Source organism: Lupinus angustifolius, chromosome LG19 (genome assembly GCF_001865875.1).
Source record: "Lupinus angustifolius cultivar Tanjil chromosome LG19, LupAngTanjil_v1.0, whole genome shotgun sequence".
Classification (NCBI taxonomy): Eukaryota; Viridiplantae; Streptophyta; class Magnoliopsida; order Fabales; family Fabaceae; genus Lupinus; species Lupinus angustifolius.
The window spans coordinates 454,622-473,220 of NC_032027.1; the positions used below are offsets into that span (position 1 = coordinate 454,622).

At 34.3% G+C, this 18,599-nt stretch overlaps 1 protein-coding gene across 3 annotated transcripts; it reads right to left on the reverse strand.

The window, feature by feature from the left end:
* On the reverse strand, positions 108-17,776 carry LOC109334398 (protein strawberry notch homolog 1-like). Of its 3 annotated transcripts, none has more exons than XM_019570154.1 (33): positions 17,377-17,769; positions 15,999-16,064; positions 15,714-15,887; positions 15,507-15,637; positions 15,236-15,312; positions 13,548-13,729; positions 13,344-13,421; positions 12,187-12,319; positions 11,604-11,664; positions 11,430-11,511; positions 10,937-11,062; positions 10,684-10,827; positions 10,496-10,595; positions 10,282-10,410; positions 9,506-9,556; positions 8,640-8,713; positions 8,379-8,554; positions 8,106-8,199; positions 6,868-6,965; positions 6,660-6,795; positions 6,380-6,486; positions 4,811-4,906; positions 4,632-4,719; positions 4,409-4,529; positions 4,156-4,255; positions 3,951-4,074; positions 3,780-3,857; positions 3,585-3,691; positions 3,192-3,245; positions 3,000-3,102; positions 1,106-1,234; positions 541-652; positions 108-355 (listed from the first exon to the last, which is right to left on the reverse strand). In XM_019570154.1, the coding sequence occupies exons 1-33, from the start codon at positions 17,671-17,673 to the stop codon at positions 330-332; spliced, it is 3,654 nt and encodes a 1,217-aa protein (XP_019425699.1). In that variant the 5' UTR covers positions 17,674-17,769; the 3' UTR covers positions 108-329. The 3 variants fall into 3 exon arrangements, 2 of the variants coding, with proteins under 2 accessions (XP_019425699.1, XP_019425700.1); XM_019570155.1 differs by having other exon boundaries at positions 15,714-15,903; positions 17,377-17,490; XR_002106095.1 differs by lacking the exons at positions 108-355; positions 541-652; positions 1,106-1,234; positions 3,000-3,102; positions 3,192-3,245 and having other exon boundaries at positions 4,016-4,074; positions 17,377-17,776.

The window sequence follows — 18,599 nt, forward strand, 5'->3', positions numbered from 1 at the left end:
AATCAACCTTAGCTATCTAGTGTTTTCATCATCAAAAACAAAATCAAAATTTTAGGATATGGCATCTGATAGAAATAGTTCATACAGAAGTGGCAGAACTACATGCAACAACAAATGAGCCATTAAGTGTTTCATTATCAGTGTTCACTTTTACAAACATTCAATATTGAATTATATGCCAAAAATGTGTGATAAATCAAAAAATCAAAAATGAGCATCTACCAACAAACAAATACTGCTTGTATGCTTTGAAAACCACCAGATATTGGGAATAGCAGCCAACTACAAAAGGCAGCATCTACTTGCCACTTTGCAAGGAAACAAAAGTGTTAGAAGTCTAGTTCTTGAACCAAACCTACAAATTGTGTCAAAATAAAACCGAATCTGGTCAAAATGCAGACAAAATCTGATCTATGCAGTAGCAGCTACAATAGCCTTTTAAAGATGCCATTTCAAAAACTAAAGATGTAAGAACGTTACGAAGCCATGTTCAGACTTGTGTAAGTGTGCTTTCAAGAACAGATAGATAGAGAGAAAAACCTTTAAGCACCGTATCGACTGCTGCATTAGGAACAAGAAGCCCAACTATATGTTGGTTATCCGAAGTAGTTTCTATGCGAACAACACGAAGCCTCCTATGGCTTAGGCGGGCCTGTACACATTGTTTATTTGGAGTTTAGTAGTTTATTACATCAGAAATAAAATCAGATTTTTTAGAAGTAACTTCTGAAAGCACAGCAAATAAGAAAGAGGTCATATCAGTCAGTGATAATGTCAGGAGCGTAGTACAAATCTCCAATGATTAAAGAAGCCACCAGAAGCCCCACAAAATAAAAAGATTTTCATGAAATAAGGAATTCTTCTGACGTTACATCACAATCAAAGTCACCCATTACAATTTTCATGCTGCAAACCTCATCATTTCAAAACTCAACTAAACTGAAATCGGTAGGGACATAAATGGTAGCACAAAGTGACAAACAAATGCATATATTAATAATTCTTGCATCAGCAAAACATTAAGTTATTTCTCCTTGTAATGATTTGACTTCAACAATATTATATGCTCCGGTTAAATACCTGCCTAGGATTTACACAATATTACCTGTTTAGAGAAGGCAGATTCTATGTTTCCCCAAAGAGGAAGAATGAGGCCACCCAAGACATTTACTTCCTGTAGTCTTCGGCCGACTGTACAGAAGTTGCGAAGCTTACATTTCGGACCATGCATGCACTGCCCACAAAGGTAAAAGGTCAGGTTGTAAGATAATGTAGACCCAAAACACATTACAGATAATACATATATATCACATTATATATAAATGTGCCTGCGAGCACTAATATGGGTACATTCAAGCATAGCTATGTACTGATAGATGAGGTTATAAAAACTCCAAATAAATACAGCAAGGGAGCAAACACAACTTAATGGTAACTGTTCATTTTTGTGTAAGCCAATTGGGCCATAAGTTCACAACAATGTAAAAACATATAGATATTCCCTAAAACTGAACCTAATATGTATATCTGTAGGACAGACAATTTTCTTGGCTACTTCCAACACACCCAAAAAAATACAAAAGAAAAATAACTAAATACAACAAAGCTCATTTGAAATTATTCATTCTTAAGTGAGATGGGGAAAGATAATACCACCACATGGTTCTAAATATTAAGATATTGGGATTAGAAAGTTAGAAAACTAATGATTTATTTTGATTCCTTTGAACAAAACAACTAATAGTCTTCACTAATATTGCAAAGGTAAATGTCAAATGTCTTTAATAGGGCACATCCAGGATTACCAAGTCACTCTCCAATATAGGGGCAGTGTAAACATGCAAATTCTTCTATAACTAAGAAAGTCAGCAGTGTACAAATTTAACAAACAAGGCTACTATTAATCATAATCACTGAACTAAAGATATTGGAACTTTGCGTAAGCTGGATGCTGACATCATTGGAGTAATGAATATTGTCTAGCTCAAGCAATATACAGAAGACAAGTCAAGTTATAAACAAGAAACTTACTAATAGCAGGATTTTTTTAGGTTAAATTAATCTGTATGTCAAAAGGTGAGCTTAGCGCAACTATAAGGTTATTGCTTGGTGACCATGAAGTCGCAGATTCAAATCTTGGAAATAGCATATCTGCTTGCAGGGGTAACAATGCATATATCTAACATCCTCAGACCTTACTAAGTGAAAGTCTCGTGCACTTAGCCATTCTTTTTAAATTAATTAGTATGTCCATGAACTACTTGAGAATAAAAATATGTAATTGGATTATTAAACTTTAAAATCATTTATAATTAGATTGCTAGGATAGGGTTTTACTATCGGAATGACAGAGTCAAAAATTGAGCTCCATTAGAACAACTGGAAACCTAGAGAAGGGATCTTGCAGTTGGGTCACAACAAGGTTCTTTTCTGTCTTGGAGGTTAATACAACCCCTAAATCACAATGATAGCCAAACCTTGCAGGTTTTCTCCTTTTAATGGTTGAGTGGGTAAGAGCATAACCCAAGGGTTTAATTACAAATGATTTTAAAGTTCATGGACTTGATTACAAATAACTTTGAAGATCATAGATCTAATTACAAACTTAAAGGTTAGGGACCAAATTGTTCAGGCACTTGCAGATTAATTTTAATTTTTTTACTAAAAACTAGAAAACATTTTTCTAATTAGAGTAGACCATATCATATTAATTTATCAAAGGGAAGTACCTTGTGTGTAGAGAAACAAGGAAAAAACAAAGAAATAAATGAGTGATGCTATTACGTTTATTTCATATAATCATTAGCTATAATAAAAATCCACCATTTAATACTTTTTAAACGAGAATCAAAGCAGAAAGCAGAAGTGGAACACTGTTTATACAGTAACAAGCAGTACTTAGTCTTTTGTCTTCATCCTGAAGATTTCAATAGCTCATTTATATTGGTTTCCTTACAAAGTTAGAAATATGTTAAATAACTTACTGACGATATTTTTACCTGTTTACAAGAAACTTCATATTCGTCTTCCCAACCAATTTGAGCATTTTTTGAAGATGAGAGTTTTCTATATTTACTTTTTAATTCTGCCAGATGCATCTCCCTATAATTGGAGGAAATAACAGGTAAGCATGACAAGCAGATAATTAAACTGAACCAGTCAACAAGGACTACTAACTACTAAATACATACCGAAGTGATTCTCCAACTGCAGGGCGAATTATCTTATAGAAACCTGAAGCAGAACTGGAACAAAATGAAGATAAAAAATAATATCAGTGAATGGAAACTAAGAGGCTGTGTTTGGCAAGGGGTAGATTGTGTAGTATATATACAAGCATCTGATAAACTATTTACAACAAAAAACAAGAGATTAAAACAGTGGAATCAAGAAACTACGTCAAAATTCACAACATAGGTGAGGACCCATTGACAGTCCGTAATTATTAGCACACTTGCATGATCTAATAAAATTACAAAACATTTATTTGCCCAGCAAAGCAATAATCACTGAATTACATATAGGATTATATTTGTGAACATCCCCCTCCCCAAATTTCATAAAATTAAACAAGTGAATAATACCTTTCAAGTGCTAAAATGAAATGGCGCCTTCCCATCCACTCCCTCCTTGACTCATAGAAACCATCATTGGCATCTTTCTGCTTCTCATTCAGAATGGTATTTGCCAGCTGACACATGAATAAAGTCAGCATGTTATGTCTGTCATAGACTGAGTAAAGAACATTTTAGTTAGCTTAAATGGAAAATGATAGGCACCTCCCATGTAGTCCCACGATCGAAAATGAATGTGAACAGAACAGTTGAAGCCCCAGTCACTTGATCAACATGGACAATCTGCAATAAAAATAGTTATCAAATATACCAATGCTAGCCATAGAACAAAAAAAAAACAAATGAGTCGCAACAAGAAGTGTAGCACAAAAAAACCTTTGGAGATCCTTTTAGTTCAATGACATTAGCATTCATGTCAACAATGCCCGTGTCCAAGTTACCTTCAATGCGAGCATTTTGAATGAGACGATCCAAGATACTCACAAATAACTCAAATAGCCTGTTGATAAGTAGTATTTAGCACATTAAATCTAAAGCTAAAACTAGAGGCAACAAATCATTTAATCCATAAAAGACAGACCTATTCTGAATCCCAGGAGCTAGCCCCAAAATCCGGTTGAGGAATCGCCCAACATCTTGCATGTCTGAATCGGTAATGTGGCCACATATCCTTCCAGAATCTTCACCATTTAGGAAAAAAATGGAGTTCAAAATTTTAATTATGAGATTATATGCAAGGGATGTGTTGTGTAAAAAACTATGGGATATTGTTAGAAAATATATTATCCATAACTACTCCATCTAATGTTGGAAGAGGACAAAGAATGAATTACCATGAATTGGGTCCCCAATTATTCCAACACATACAAGAGCAGATTTTGCTTGCGTGATAAAATCATGAATCATATCTGGCTTGTCAGGTAAACATCCTGGAGGTACAACCGGAAGAGAATCCTAAAAAATAACCTCTCAGTAGATGGATTTGAGCCATTCTTTTCCTAATAATCCTGGCATATCAATAGGCATATTTATCATTTTCAAAGAAGATTGTGAAACCTGCTCCATTATTCCTCTGTACATAATCATCAAAGCCCTCTTTCCATAAGTAGTATCATAATTATAAGCACTTAATGAAGGTCCTGCCCTGTAATGCATCCAAAAAGAACACAGCCAAAGAAGTTACAATTTACCCATGCCTACACACTACAAACAGAAAACTGATAAATCAAACTTACCTACGGTCCCCCTGAGTCAAAGCACCGAGAGATTCTAATCTCTTGGCAATAACTGATGCAAACCTTCGCTCTCCACCAAGGTCTGTAAAGAGTAACCTGTAGAGCATTTACAATGGTAGACATCAGGTATAACAGGTCATTATAACCATTTCACATTATATCTAAATTGCAGTCATTATAACCATTTCTACTTTCTTTCTACTCTGGTCAACGTCCAAGTCACATGCTCATAAAGCCTCGACTGGTAGCCTAGGAATATACACAGGTTTTTGGTCACAATTATGGAGAAACTTCTCAACCAGTTGAAAAGATGCTGTATGTTCCCTATTCTGTGTATAGCAGTTATTCATCACTGGCCTCTTCATCAGCAAGACATTGAAAATACTAGTCTCTATTTGATCGACTCTCCTAGTCTCCTTACAGGGGCTTCTACTGGTCTTCTCACACATGTCCAAACCACTTGAGACCAATTCTAACATCTTTTCTACAATAGGAGCTACTCCAACTTTCTCTCTAATGTATTCATTTCAAATCCTATCTTGGTTGTCTATTGTGCCCACTCATCCATCGCAACATTCTCATTTCTAATCTTATCTTGTCTAGTGTGTCCACTCATCCAACACAACATTCTCATTTTTCTAGAATAGGAGATACTCCAACTTTCTCCCTGTTGTATTCATTTTCATCACTTTCAGAGAAAAGATCTTGGCTCTCTTCGATGCTCCAAGTAAGCTCATGGGGTTGAAAAAGCTACTTGCAGAACTCCAATTTGGAGTGATCAAGATGGCACTAATGTGATAATCAAGATGAGAAAAGCATATCACCTCTAATCCATTGTTTTATGAGAAAACCAAACATATTGAGGTAGATTGCTATTATATTATAGAGAATGTGTTATTTTGAAACATCAGCATAATCATTAATCAATATCATTTTTAATAATCAACTGATAGATGTTTTCACTAAGACTTTGAGACGTCCTTGGAAAAGTTACATATGTTATAAGCTTGGTATCTATGACTTATATGCTCCAACTCAAGAGGTTGCTAGAATCGGATAGAATCATTGTAATTAGTGTATATATCGTACATTATCATGTAAATTGGGATTAGTGTCTTTTACATGGATTGTAGACTTTTTATGATTGATATTGTAATTATTATGCGCTAAGTCTATATAAAGGAGCCTTAGTTGTGTAGTTGAAACAGATTATGTCCAATCTCTCTTTTCTCTTCATCACCTTAACAATCTTTACCAAACCCCTTCCTTCCATGAGGAGAGGATAATAGGGAAGAGGTAGGCTAGGTATATGGTTGTTTCTAAACTTAATGTAATAACAGTGCAGCGTGCTTCATTCCAGAGGATCATGCAAGCTCAAAGAGTCTCTATATAGTTACCTAGCTCTTGTAATATTCATCATGTTAAATCAATAAAACTCAGTTTCTGATTTTAGCCAAAAGTTCTATTTAGTTCTTTCTTTCTCTATTCTAATTATCTTGCAAATATAGAAAGCAAAGCAGATGGTGAAATGATATACAAAAGTCAAACTAATCAAAAATGTCCAGTGACCTGTATTGCGGCGCTGAAGCTTGATTTGAGCGATGAGTTCTTCCAAACTGCTGAATTGCTCGGTCAGCACTCCATGGAAGCTCTAAAGTTATATGGACCCTCCTTTTCTGTTTCATAAAGGTCAAGAGCATGGAACAGAAAGGGAATCATAAAAAAGATATCAGAAGTTCAGTCCAGAATATAATATCAGTAGCGAATTAGTTGAAGAAAATATCATAACAATAGGAAAGGTAGCCACAGATACCAGGGATGGAAATATTTTCAAAACATTTTGATATACCCGATTTATCGCTCTTCTATCTGCCTGTAAAGAAACACCAGCTGATCCAGCTTCAGAGATGATAGCAACTAACTTCTTAGCATCCATAAAGAGCTGCTTTTCATGCATGTTGACCATCTCCTTAGTGACATCCTTTCTAAATTGAAAAACAAAAGGAATTTAATTACAACAAAATGTTTATCAATGAGAAGGAGAAACTACAACTCACGTGTTACGAGCACGATAATTTACACCCTTTCCACTAGGGTCCCTCACAAGCATGCCTTTCCTTCCAGTTATTTCTGCAACTTTGTCAGGGCCTCCTAACTGTGTTGAGATTGCAATTATAGCAACCAGGTAGAAAAATATTTAACATTAATTCCACAATTTTAGGGCCCCAAACAGCACCATAAAACATGTTAAAGAAATTTGGCAAACAATTCCTTCTCAATTAGAGTTATTATTTCCCCCAATATTCAAGCAATATAAATAGGACTTGATAGAATCAATGAGTATATGAGTAGAATATAGACACACTACAAACTAAAATATATTCAAAACTGAAGAAAGAAGGATAAGGATCCTCCTCAGAGAAAGCTCTAGATATACAAAAAAGGTAATAAACTCAAATCTTACAAATTAAATGTTATAGTTTATTTCCTATAAAAAAGGGTCCAAACTTTATATGGAAACAATATTCATGACTCATGCAAGAATCATGATCTTCTTACAGTAATGAAGATCTAGATTATTTACATTTAGTCTTCTCTCTGCCAATTGATTATGCATTGATGTTAATTCTCCAAGCCTTTTTTAGAGTGAGCATATGTTGTTTCATACTTATAGATACTAGATACTTCTAGAATTGATTTTGAACTTACAAACTATGAATATGTAGGCTGCCAGTTGTTTTATTCTTGGAAAACATAAGGCAAGATCTTGGACTATTGAATAAACATTCTATAGAAGTGAGATATTAGTTAATTCAAACAAGCAGGAATACATAACAGGAAGAAACAACAAATCTGGAACACAGTTTAAACATGCTTTTTAGTTGCTCCACAAGACCAATTTACATACAAGGAAAGGCAAGCATCTTAAGATTTACTGCTCCTTTTATCTTCACAGTCATTTTAATACAAATTTTAAACACAATCTTTAAAACCATCTGCTACGCAGATAAACTTCAATATAAAAACTGGAATACTGTTCATGATGTGGAAATGTTTAGGCATATTTCACTTTTATCACAGCAGCTACTTCCTCAATTGTTATGGGACTGACATTCACCAAAATTAGACATGTTATGCGACCTTTGTTAGTAAACTGTAATATGTTATCCACTCCATGACAGCTAAGGAAACAAATGCAATAGAAAAGGAACGCTTGAGTTTAGAGAGAAAGGTGAGTACAAGCTCCAATAAATGTTTCCTGAAGCAAGAGGAAGAATCAACATCTGATCACTACCTGGTCAATAATATCATCCAAGGGATTATTTGGAAGATTCAAGGAATGAATGGCCTCTAATATTTTTGCCTTACACTCCAAGGCTGAATCATACCTGTAAAAGTTCATAAAAAACTTGTCACTGCTGTACTTTTATACTTTTCCCATTTTATCTTGCTTAATTTATAGTAATGTACATCGCAGTTGCTTTGTTAAGTATTTATCACGTTAAATAATATTAATACTATTGAAACCACACCTACATATCACAAGAAAATTATTCAAGTTACAAACCCCTTCTGCATTTCAGTTAGATAGGCTTGTCTTGCTGTTAGATCATCTGGTTTTTCTTTTTCCATGCACATATGGCATGACCATAATTCGGGAACTAAATGGCCAACTGGAGGCATCAAGCATGCTTGATGGACAAGTTTACCACAGGAAGAACACTGCAACAAATTTTCCATTTCCTGCAAGGAAAAATTATAACTCATTCCTGCATATCTGGCATCAATACAAAAAAGCATTTTCAAATATAATTTAAAAAGATACTACCTCCTCAGTACTGCAAATTTGACACATCTGAAGCTCGTCGTAATCAGAGTCAGATGATTCAATAGCAGAGGCAGCTGTATCAATCAGTGGTCATATCAAATGAGCCTCACAACATATTCTATATGCTAATATTACCATCACTACTTTAATTACTACTTTAGAGATTCATACAATAGATAGCATTGCTATAGCAACTCATCAAAAAAGTTATTTTTCTACATAAAAATAACAATTCTTGCTATGAAAATATTTAGATATCTTTCATGATTTCTTCATTTGTTCAATTATGTTATTAGTCTATAGCCATTGGGCTTGTACTAGTCATTACTAATACTATTTTTTTTAAGGTGTTATTCTTAATACTTGACATAACCGTTAATGCAAATAAATAAAAGTTTTGTGCTAGTCTTCTCTATCACATAATATATATATATATATATAGGGAGTGACTCAAGTGAGAACATCCATTTTTTGTGAGAAATGAGAATAATTAATATAGACTATCAAATCTTATTTGAATGATTAAGATTAAAAGATAAATGAACATGACTCTTTTAAGTAATCATGTGACCACTAACTTTTAATCTTAACCAATTCATGTATGGTTGTGTGACTCAGATATATTGTTCACACAATTATACATACAAACATACATATATATATATATATATATATATTACAATAATAAATAAGTTTTATTGTTTTTCCACCCATTTCTTTCTCGTTCCATAATTCTTCAACATTTCTTAAAAATAAGCAATAACTCACATGGGATGAAAAATATTTTACCTAAGATAAATCTTTTGTACAAAACATAATGGTCTGCTATCTACTACCTAGTATAAAGTATCACATCAACACCCTACCTTCCCCTTCTGGTTCATAATCAGATTCAGCCGATTCAAGATCAGAGGCAACTGCATCAACATAGTAGGCAAATCAAAGGGAATATGTGCTGAATAAGATTACCATGGGTGCCTTAACAGAACATTAATCATTCTTTTAATAAAGATCATTCTTATAGAAACTCCTCAACACACAAGAGTTATCAATATATATTTATATACATACACACATCAGTTCTTAAAAACGATACCGAAGTAACCCAAATGGTGTGAAATGTAATTCACCAAGGACAAACCTTGATGCATAAAACAGAAAGGTTTGTTGAAAAGTGAGATGACCACAAAGAACGATGTGGTGTATATTGTATAAAATTATTCCCTATCTCTACAAAACATTCCTAAATGGTTGATGGTAATGTACGTTGATCAGATTAATTAGATATCCTCCACACTTGCTTGAACAGTTATCCTCTTGTAACAAAACGGACAGGAAAATAATGACCAAATTTATAACCAAATAATTGCATTCTTTTTTAATAGAATAACATTTTTTTATCGCAAGACAGGAAGTTCACATCATTTCATCAATCCACTGAAGGGCAAGGCTATTGAAATTCCAAAATGGCTATTTTTACACTCCTTTATTGACCCATCACAATTTCATAAAATACAAAACAAAATATGATTAGTTAGTAGGGAGCATGGAAAGACAAAGGTGTGCCAATAGCCCACCATCTAAAGCATAACATGAACAATTATAGATACACAAGATTCATCAAAATTTATTTGAAACTCACTTTCAGATTCTTCACTTTCAAGATCACTAAGAGGCTCCGACTTAGCTACTTTTCGGACCCTTCCTCTTGCTGAAGCATCAGGACTTGTTGAGTGCCTCTTCCGCTGAAGCTCTTTTACACCATCTTCCACTGTAATAGAATTGCAAAAAAGCTAAAAAATGCTTAATATTAAAAATTGGGGAGATGCATCTAGTGAAACAAGACTCAAAAATACCAGGGAGAAGCTCAGGCTTTTCTGGCAACGGGTAATATTCTTCTACAAACTTTAGCAGCAATTCTCGAGGTCCAGAAAGAAAGTCATCAAGTTCAGAGCCCTATCCAAAAAATAGAAAACACATGATAAAACTGAAATGTAAAAAAAAAATCTTTAAATGGGAGGGAAAACAGAATCCAAATGCACACATATTTTGCCACAGCTTCTTCTGTTCTTGCTTCCCCAGTGCTTTGCAGACCAATTACTGCACACTTATCTTCCACTAATGCTTGCTTCACTAATCTCACAGCAGCAGGGACTTTAGCAGACATACACATGTGTCTAAAAAAACGCTACAGAAATAAAAAAAATGTCCAACGGGAATATTAATGAAGTGTCACGTACGTGTCTAAGTGACACTAAAATAGAAATCGTCTTTAAGCACCAATCAAAATCCAATACCTGGTGGCTTGCCCAGTATAATGCCCATAGTTGACGACATTTAAGTTTCACAGGTGGGTTGTTAATGGCTGACAGCAATTTTGTATGCAATTCCACCCAAAACTCGGCAGCCTTTTCATACATGTCCTAAGAAATTTGTTAGAACAATTAGATTATCAGATGAGAGTATTGAGTTCAAAAGATACATGAATGAATTTATACATGATCTAGTCAAATGTACTACCTATAGTTATATGAAGATGTTAAACAGTCTCATGCAATGAGATCAACAATACAGACTCATCCAAGTATTATATATAAGGCCAACCCATTTATCTTGTCAACAAATGTATGTATAACTCAGCCTCTGTCAAGAGGTCAATTCAATATACTGGAAGATTTTAGAAGTTAAAAGGACCAGCAAACAGCCGGTCCACATCTGTGAATAAGAGATCAACTGGGCATCCCATAAACACTAACTCAAGTGTGCAAGTAAACAAATAGGGCCTCATACCATCATTCCATCTTCTAAAGGGGCTTCAATAACTTCAAACTCAGCACCACTGTAACTTAGCGTCCGACATAAATACATCCCCCTGAGATGAAAAAAGTGAATGAAAACAGCAAATACTTCATAAATAGATGTGCATAACCCGAAGAGTGGGTGTGTATATGGAAATATTATTACCTTGCTTTCATGTCCATGGCAACTAGTTCTAGAGCTCCAACACCACCCCTTTCAAGAGCACCTGGATGTATAAATCACTGTAGTTATTAACTTCAACGAATGAGGAGGCGCGGGCAAAAAAATAAACCAATGTAGAACATGGGTATAGACACAAACATTGAGATAAGAAACTCTTAAAATGCTCTATATGAAGCAGCAGTAGTAAGATAAAAATTAAACAATCAGAGAACATAATTTAACTATATAAAAACTCAAATGGTTTTAGATCAGTAATACAAGCAAAAAGTGGTCATAAAACAATGCTAACAAAAAATGTTTTTCAATGTCATGAAATAATAAAAGAAAGAAAATGCCAGTAAAAGAAGAAAAAATAATGAAAATATGAGTATTAGTGAATTTAACACTGTGCAAATCTACCATAAAAGAAAGATAGAAGTTATGTTTCAGTCCACTTGAATAAAACTCAGACTATTAGCAGTGGCTAACCTTCAAGATCATGTAACCCTAAAATGAACGGAGGGAAAAAACAATTGATACACATTAATCATAAGCAACTGTATGCATATATTGTTGATGTCATTACCTAGAAATTCACTGAAATTATTGAACGAAGTACCAGCTCCCCAAAGACCAAGTCGAACCATATAACCCATATTACGAGATTCAGATGCACCAGTGGCTGAGCAATATACAACACGAGCTTCAGGTAGTTGAGCCTGTCAACAAACATGAACATTTTTTCAAATAGAGCTAGACAACATACATTAGAGCGATGTAGAGAGTGAGAAGAGGTTTGGCAAAAGCCAAAATTTGCTGTTTGGAAAATGCTTAAAATAATAACAAATCATATATTACATTGACAGCTACAAATTTTATATAGTTGATATTGCATGGATAAGTTCGAGAAAGACATCCTGCACAGCATTTGCTATGAAAGAGCATCGTCTACATTCAACTTTCAAACAACTTTGACAATCACTTTATTACCTAACACATCAACCACTGGCATTCTTTAGACACAACTGAAGGTACCAGTAGTTTATCTAATTACAACCTGCTAGGTAACTGAAACAATAGGTTGCATCGCACCATGTTTGCCTTTTATTACAACCTGATAGGCAACTTCTGCTAGATTAATTGTTTTTATTATATTGCATTTTATGTTAGCCACTTTCTGTCTCAAGGTACTAGTAGTTTATCTAATTACAACCTGATTGGTCAAGCAGCTTGGCATGGATCATCAGCTGGGTTAACAAAACACATCTGAAAGATAAAGAGTTGAACACAGGCCGGTAGAAAAAGAAACAGAAAAGGAGGCAATGAAACAAAACAATAAAGAAAAAAAATACAGGGAAAGAATTTACAAGTTGTTTATGGAGACTAATAAATTGTGAGAATAAATATTATCTTCCCTTGTCCTCTTTGAACTAATAATGCTACAGGTTATGTCCAAGTAGACATGCTAAATCTGATCTCTGCTATCTTTCTTACTGCATTAGACAGCTCCTACTTTGTAGATTGCAGAATGTTTTAGGTTTTGCCAAATATTACTACTCATAAAGAAATAAAAAAATTGGAGGATTACAAATGATACAAATTACTTAATAATAAAAACAAAATATATCTTTGCCATGATGAAACAACAAGCTCAACACAAATCGGAGTATTATTTTTAAAAACAGAACAAGTAACATTTGAAACTTTCCCACTCTTCCAAGAGAATGAGCATGAAGAACAAACCTGGATATGAAGCACTGCTTCACCAGTTCGTGTTGGCTGTTTACCACATTCAGGTACCAGATTCTTGGCTTTGTGACACTATAATTAAGTCACTAACCCTTAGAAAAACAAGCTAAAAAATGTAAATTAAGTCCAAGAGGTGCTTGAATCATCAAGTAACTTCCCTTCAAAATTGAATAATGGAAATACTAATTAGTATCATACCTCATCAAAAATTATAAGACCATCAAACTGTGGCCCACACCACCGCCCAAGTTGTTGGAGACGAGAAGAACCTTTATCAGAAGATGCTATGAGGCTACTGTATGTCAAGAAAACAACTCCCTCCTTGACCCCAACAGACTTTGAGTCAAGCTTAGAATAAGGCAGTTTATTCAAAGCATGCACTGGATAGAATAAAGAAAGAAAGACATGTCAATCATGTGTGATAACTGTTTTTTGAAATAGAAATGAAATGATACTACTGATGACTTTCAACGAAATTCTACTTTAATACCAATATGTTAAATTTTATAAAAGGAAACTTATCCCAGGAAACAAACTAAGAATCAGAATTTTTTCATTTTTAGTGGATAAAATAAGTATTGATAGAGGTAAGATAAGTAAGAAAAAGGGGGGAAAGAAATCTTATAAACAAAAAACTAGAAAGAGACAAACAAAATGAAACAGTTTAGCTCTCCAGTCCCTTTGAGTATCTGCCAGTGAAACTCTCTTAAATGACCACTTGCCAAGCACCAAAGAGGTTCCATTAAAAAAAATATTATCCCAAATCCAAATTTCTATTTATAGACCAAGAATGGATGAGAAGCTGAAAGAATGATTTACAAAGATAATGACATTAACTTCTTTAGACATATAAAACAATATTCTAAGCCTCTTTATAGTGTTCAACTAAAGACTGCACTAAAGGTGTTTGTCTGATTGCATATGGAGATTGGACAGCTCTGCTTAGCCTATTTGTGTGTCTTGGTTATTTCATTCTTTTTGCTTAGGTATGATGATATCGGTTAGGGTCCAATTGCAAGGTATGGAACTTGAGTCCCACATCGAAAGTATGGAACTCTGATGTGGGGTTTTATATGACCTTGGGCTCTCCAAATGTGACAACTAACAAATTTTGGTATGGTGTGCTTCTCACAAGGTTTTATTTGTATCACAGCTTTCAACCATATTTCTTAGTTGCGAACAAGTGGCACAAGTGGTGACATTGACGTTGCAGCATTTGCCTAGGACTAGTCATAGGGCTAGTGACAGACAGCTCGCACAGGCCAGGGCTGTGAAATGTGTTGGGGTGTTAGAATCCAATTGCAAGCAATGGAACCTGAGACATATAATATATGGGATTCCCGTGTAGGGTTTATAGACCAAGTAGCTTATGAAGTGTGATTCTCCTTAGGCTCGTATCAATATCTTATACTAAGATATAAATTCTTTCTTAATAATGGCACATTAAGTCTTATCTTCTCAGAAAATAGTATTTCCAGAAAATGATGTGTAAAAGGGCAGCTTAATGGCACGAGACTCCCACCTAATGGGGAATGGGGAGGATAGATGTACACACTTTACCTTCACAGGTGAAGAGAGTTAACACCTTTAAATCCAAAATCCTAGTTTCATGTGTGATATTGTCAAAATTACTCCACCAACCAGTCATACAAATATATCATAATTCATAAAGCAAAAAATCAGATGAAAAAAATGAAACCAAATCATATTCACATCATTTTTACTAACTTTAAGTCTTCCCCTGAGAACTGAAACTAAACACCATCTATCTATAAATCTTTAATTGAATGAGTTGTATTTATGCTGACAACTAACAATTAAAAATATTGAAGCACATGCATGATTGCAATAGAACTTTAACCACAAATAAATATTGAAGCATATACCATTAACACAAGATGCACCAATATCATCTAAGTCTCTTCTGGCATCAAACTTCAAGTCTGAACCAACAGAAATCCACCTGTAAAGTAATATGACAAAAGCATCAAAAAATAAAAATTCTACTGCATAAACCAACTGCAAGCTGGAAATTACAAACAATCGTGCAAGTCAGCATGTGCAAATAATGTGCATTCAAATCATTAACTATTGTTCATCACAATTCTCAAGAGCACATGCATGATTGCATGTTTAGAGTGAGACCTAAGAACTTACAAAGCTTTTCTCCTTCCATGGTGCCAGTTCTCCCAAATTAGCCCTGCAATTGTTCGACCTTTACCTACACCAGCACCATCTCCTATAAAGAAACCTGCCCTAGAACCGTCAGGAAGGTGTTGAAGGTGTCTCTGTCATGGAAACAAACATCATACACAAGAAATGCAAACGATAATTATTTAAAATCGGTTATGTAATCAAAGAAACCTGACAAGCATAGACCAATGTCTCTATTTGCAAGCACGACAAAGCCTTTGAAATTTCCAAATCAACTTTAGTTATTGGATCATAAGTAGGCTCAGGTGGCTGCACTGCAGACAAGGAAGATGTCTCCACAACAGAATCTGGGTGTGGAGATCCAAAAGATACTTTTGCTGGTCGCTGCATAATGAGAAATCTAATACGAGTAAAATGTGCTTATTGCTTACACAACTTAAAAAAACAAGTGAATAGCTACTTGCTAATTTGAAAAGGTGGGGAGTGTTGACCCACATAATCCGTAAATGTTTCTCCAGCCACACCACCTTCATCCTCATCCCGCTCCACTTCAACCACTAGCTGATTTATATTAATGCATAATAGAAAATATAGGATATAAGAAAGCTGCAAAAAATGTAACCCTTGTAACAAAATAACAACTATGTCTTTTCTCGCTAGGTGGGATCACATACATAGATTAAACAAGTAACCATATTTTTGGCATTGAGATAGTGTGGCAGTTTTTGTGTAAGGCGTTTGGGCTATGGCATTTTGTTTTACCCATCAAGACCTTATAGTAAGAACAATCACAAACTCTATCCTCACAAAAACCTCAAGGTAGAATAATGCGAACCAATCAATAAGAGTTAGAGTGAGACTGATGTGTTATTCATTAGGAGTTTCTGATTAGTGGAAATATCATTTATTTCTACATATCAACAACCAAGAACTGCCACTCACCCGATTAATTCAACATCTAATAATGTCTAGATCATTGAATAAAAACACTTTTGAATGGTTCTCTTATCACCATATAATGTCCGTTCAACAATTCATTATTTGTTTTTTTATGAAGGAGTTCACAATTTCTAAAATATTTTTCTCTTCTGCTATGCTTGGGTGAAGGTGTTCTCAAGGACAAAATTCAGTATAATTCTTTAGATACTTAGTTGCTTATTTTTCATTAAAAATAAGCCATATGCAATGTCTCATTAATGAAAACGTAAGACATATATATATTTACTATTGTTAAATAAAAAGATAACATCTGAAATATCTCATTAATGAAACATAGTAAATAGTTAGTACACTGTACACCCACACACATATATATAAGTGTTTCCATTGTTAAGCATATTATGTTTTAGTTGAAAACAATAATACAAACGCCCAAAAAACCATATAAAATAATGAAAATCGATGATCAAATATTTATACACTGAGAGTGTATAAATAATGGTGCGTATGCAATGATAGTGTAAAAACTCTTCCATTGTCAGTACATACATCATTTACTCTTAGATTTATTAGAGTTTTCTCATAAATTTAAATGACCGTACATAGCAGATGAACTGGTCTCAATTTTTTGTATAATCCATCATCTGCGTACCAGAAAGAACACAACCTAATCCAATTCAAGCAGTCAGAATCTACATTCTCAGATAATCAAACTCGAGAGTAATTAAGCTAATACAGCTTCGTGTCAGCACTACAAGGATGATGGTGATTTAGTCTCATTCATACTGAAAATATAAAATTATTTATGGTTTTATTAAATAATAGTTATATAAGGAAATAACAAATTACTAGGAATATTGATGATAATTTTTCATTTCACTATTCTGGCGCTATGAAAACTGAATAAACGCATTTTTGATTGAGAAAACGAAACCTCGTTGACTTCTTCGACAACATTGACTGTGATCTCAAGCGCGCACTTAGGGCAAGTAAATTTCGCAAGGCCAATAGGCACATTGAAAACGGTGCTGCAGTTAGTACACGGAACCTTCGTGTTAGCGGTGGCACCAACACCGTGCGATTTGCGAGCGTTTGATCCTAGCGGAAGTATCCTCTGCGGCGTTAGACAGAGAGGACAAGTGAAGTCCACCACGTCCGGCGGCGGCGCATCGAGGACCGATTGGCAACCGGCGCATAAGATTTTGGATGGCGGAAACGGTGGTTGCGTCATTTTTTGGAGGAAGAGGAGAAAAGAGTGTTTTGATTTGTTGGTTCGTTACATAAAAAGAAAGAAAGAAGAGGGAGCGCCAAAAACGTTTTGTTTTCGCGGGTAAGGACTCCAATTGTCACTTCACTTGCTCTCTCTATATGTATAAATATATATTTTGCTCGGCTTGAAACTCAAATCGATTTCAAAATGAGCTATGTTTCCAGCTCAATTGAAGATCGAGAACTATTTGATTTGATTCAACTCATCGACTTGAGTTGGTTTAGTTCGTTAAGAGTTCGCGAAGTATTTAGTTTAGCTCATTTGCTTGATCTAATGAGTTTGTCAACTCCAATGATAATTATTTATTTAATATACAACAACAATCAAGCATTTATTAACTACGTGGGATCGACTACATAGATTGAGTGGCACTATTATATTGCATCATTAAAGTTGTTCATTGACTAAACATTAATTTCTAAGTCTTTCTTAATTAGAATAGTCTACATTTGATATACTTCATTGTATGGCCTCTACCGGTTTCCTTCACACACGTCTAAACCACCCGATGTGTGATTCTACCATTTTTTTTTACATCATGAGCCACTTCAACTGTTTCTCGAATGTAATCATTTCTAATTCCATGTTGTCTAGTATGTCAACTTCTCTACAAAATTAGATATTTCTAACATATACATACATATATACACATCTATCTTGTACATTTATTCATATACATATATATAATATATGTTATATATATACATAATCTAACTTATTTATTTAATTAACTTAATTTTTAGCTCAACATCGATTTGTTTAATTCATATAACAAGTTTTTGAGTTAAATAACGGATCAAATTTATATAGTTCATTATTAGTCTTAATTAGGCCACCATTATTTGGTTCCCTTCTGTTTTGTTGCCGTTGAAGGCTACATTATCTGC

Coding starts and splice junctions, on each gene's coding strand:
- LOC109334398 (XM_019570154.1), bottom strand. CDS start 17,673: ATGACGCAACCACCGTTTCCGCCATCCAAAATCTTATGCGCCGGTTGC. Junction 16,065..17,376: donor TTGTCGAAGAAGTCAACGAG/GTTTCGTTTTCT, acceptor AATATAAATCAG/CTAGTGGTTGAAGTGGAGCG. Junction 10,828..10,936: donor TATACTGGGCAAGCCACCAG/GTATTGGATTTT, acceptor TTATTTCTGTAG/CGTTTTTTTAGACACATGTG.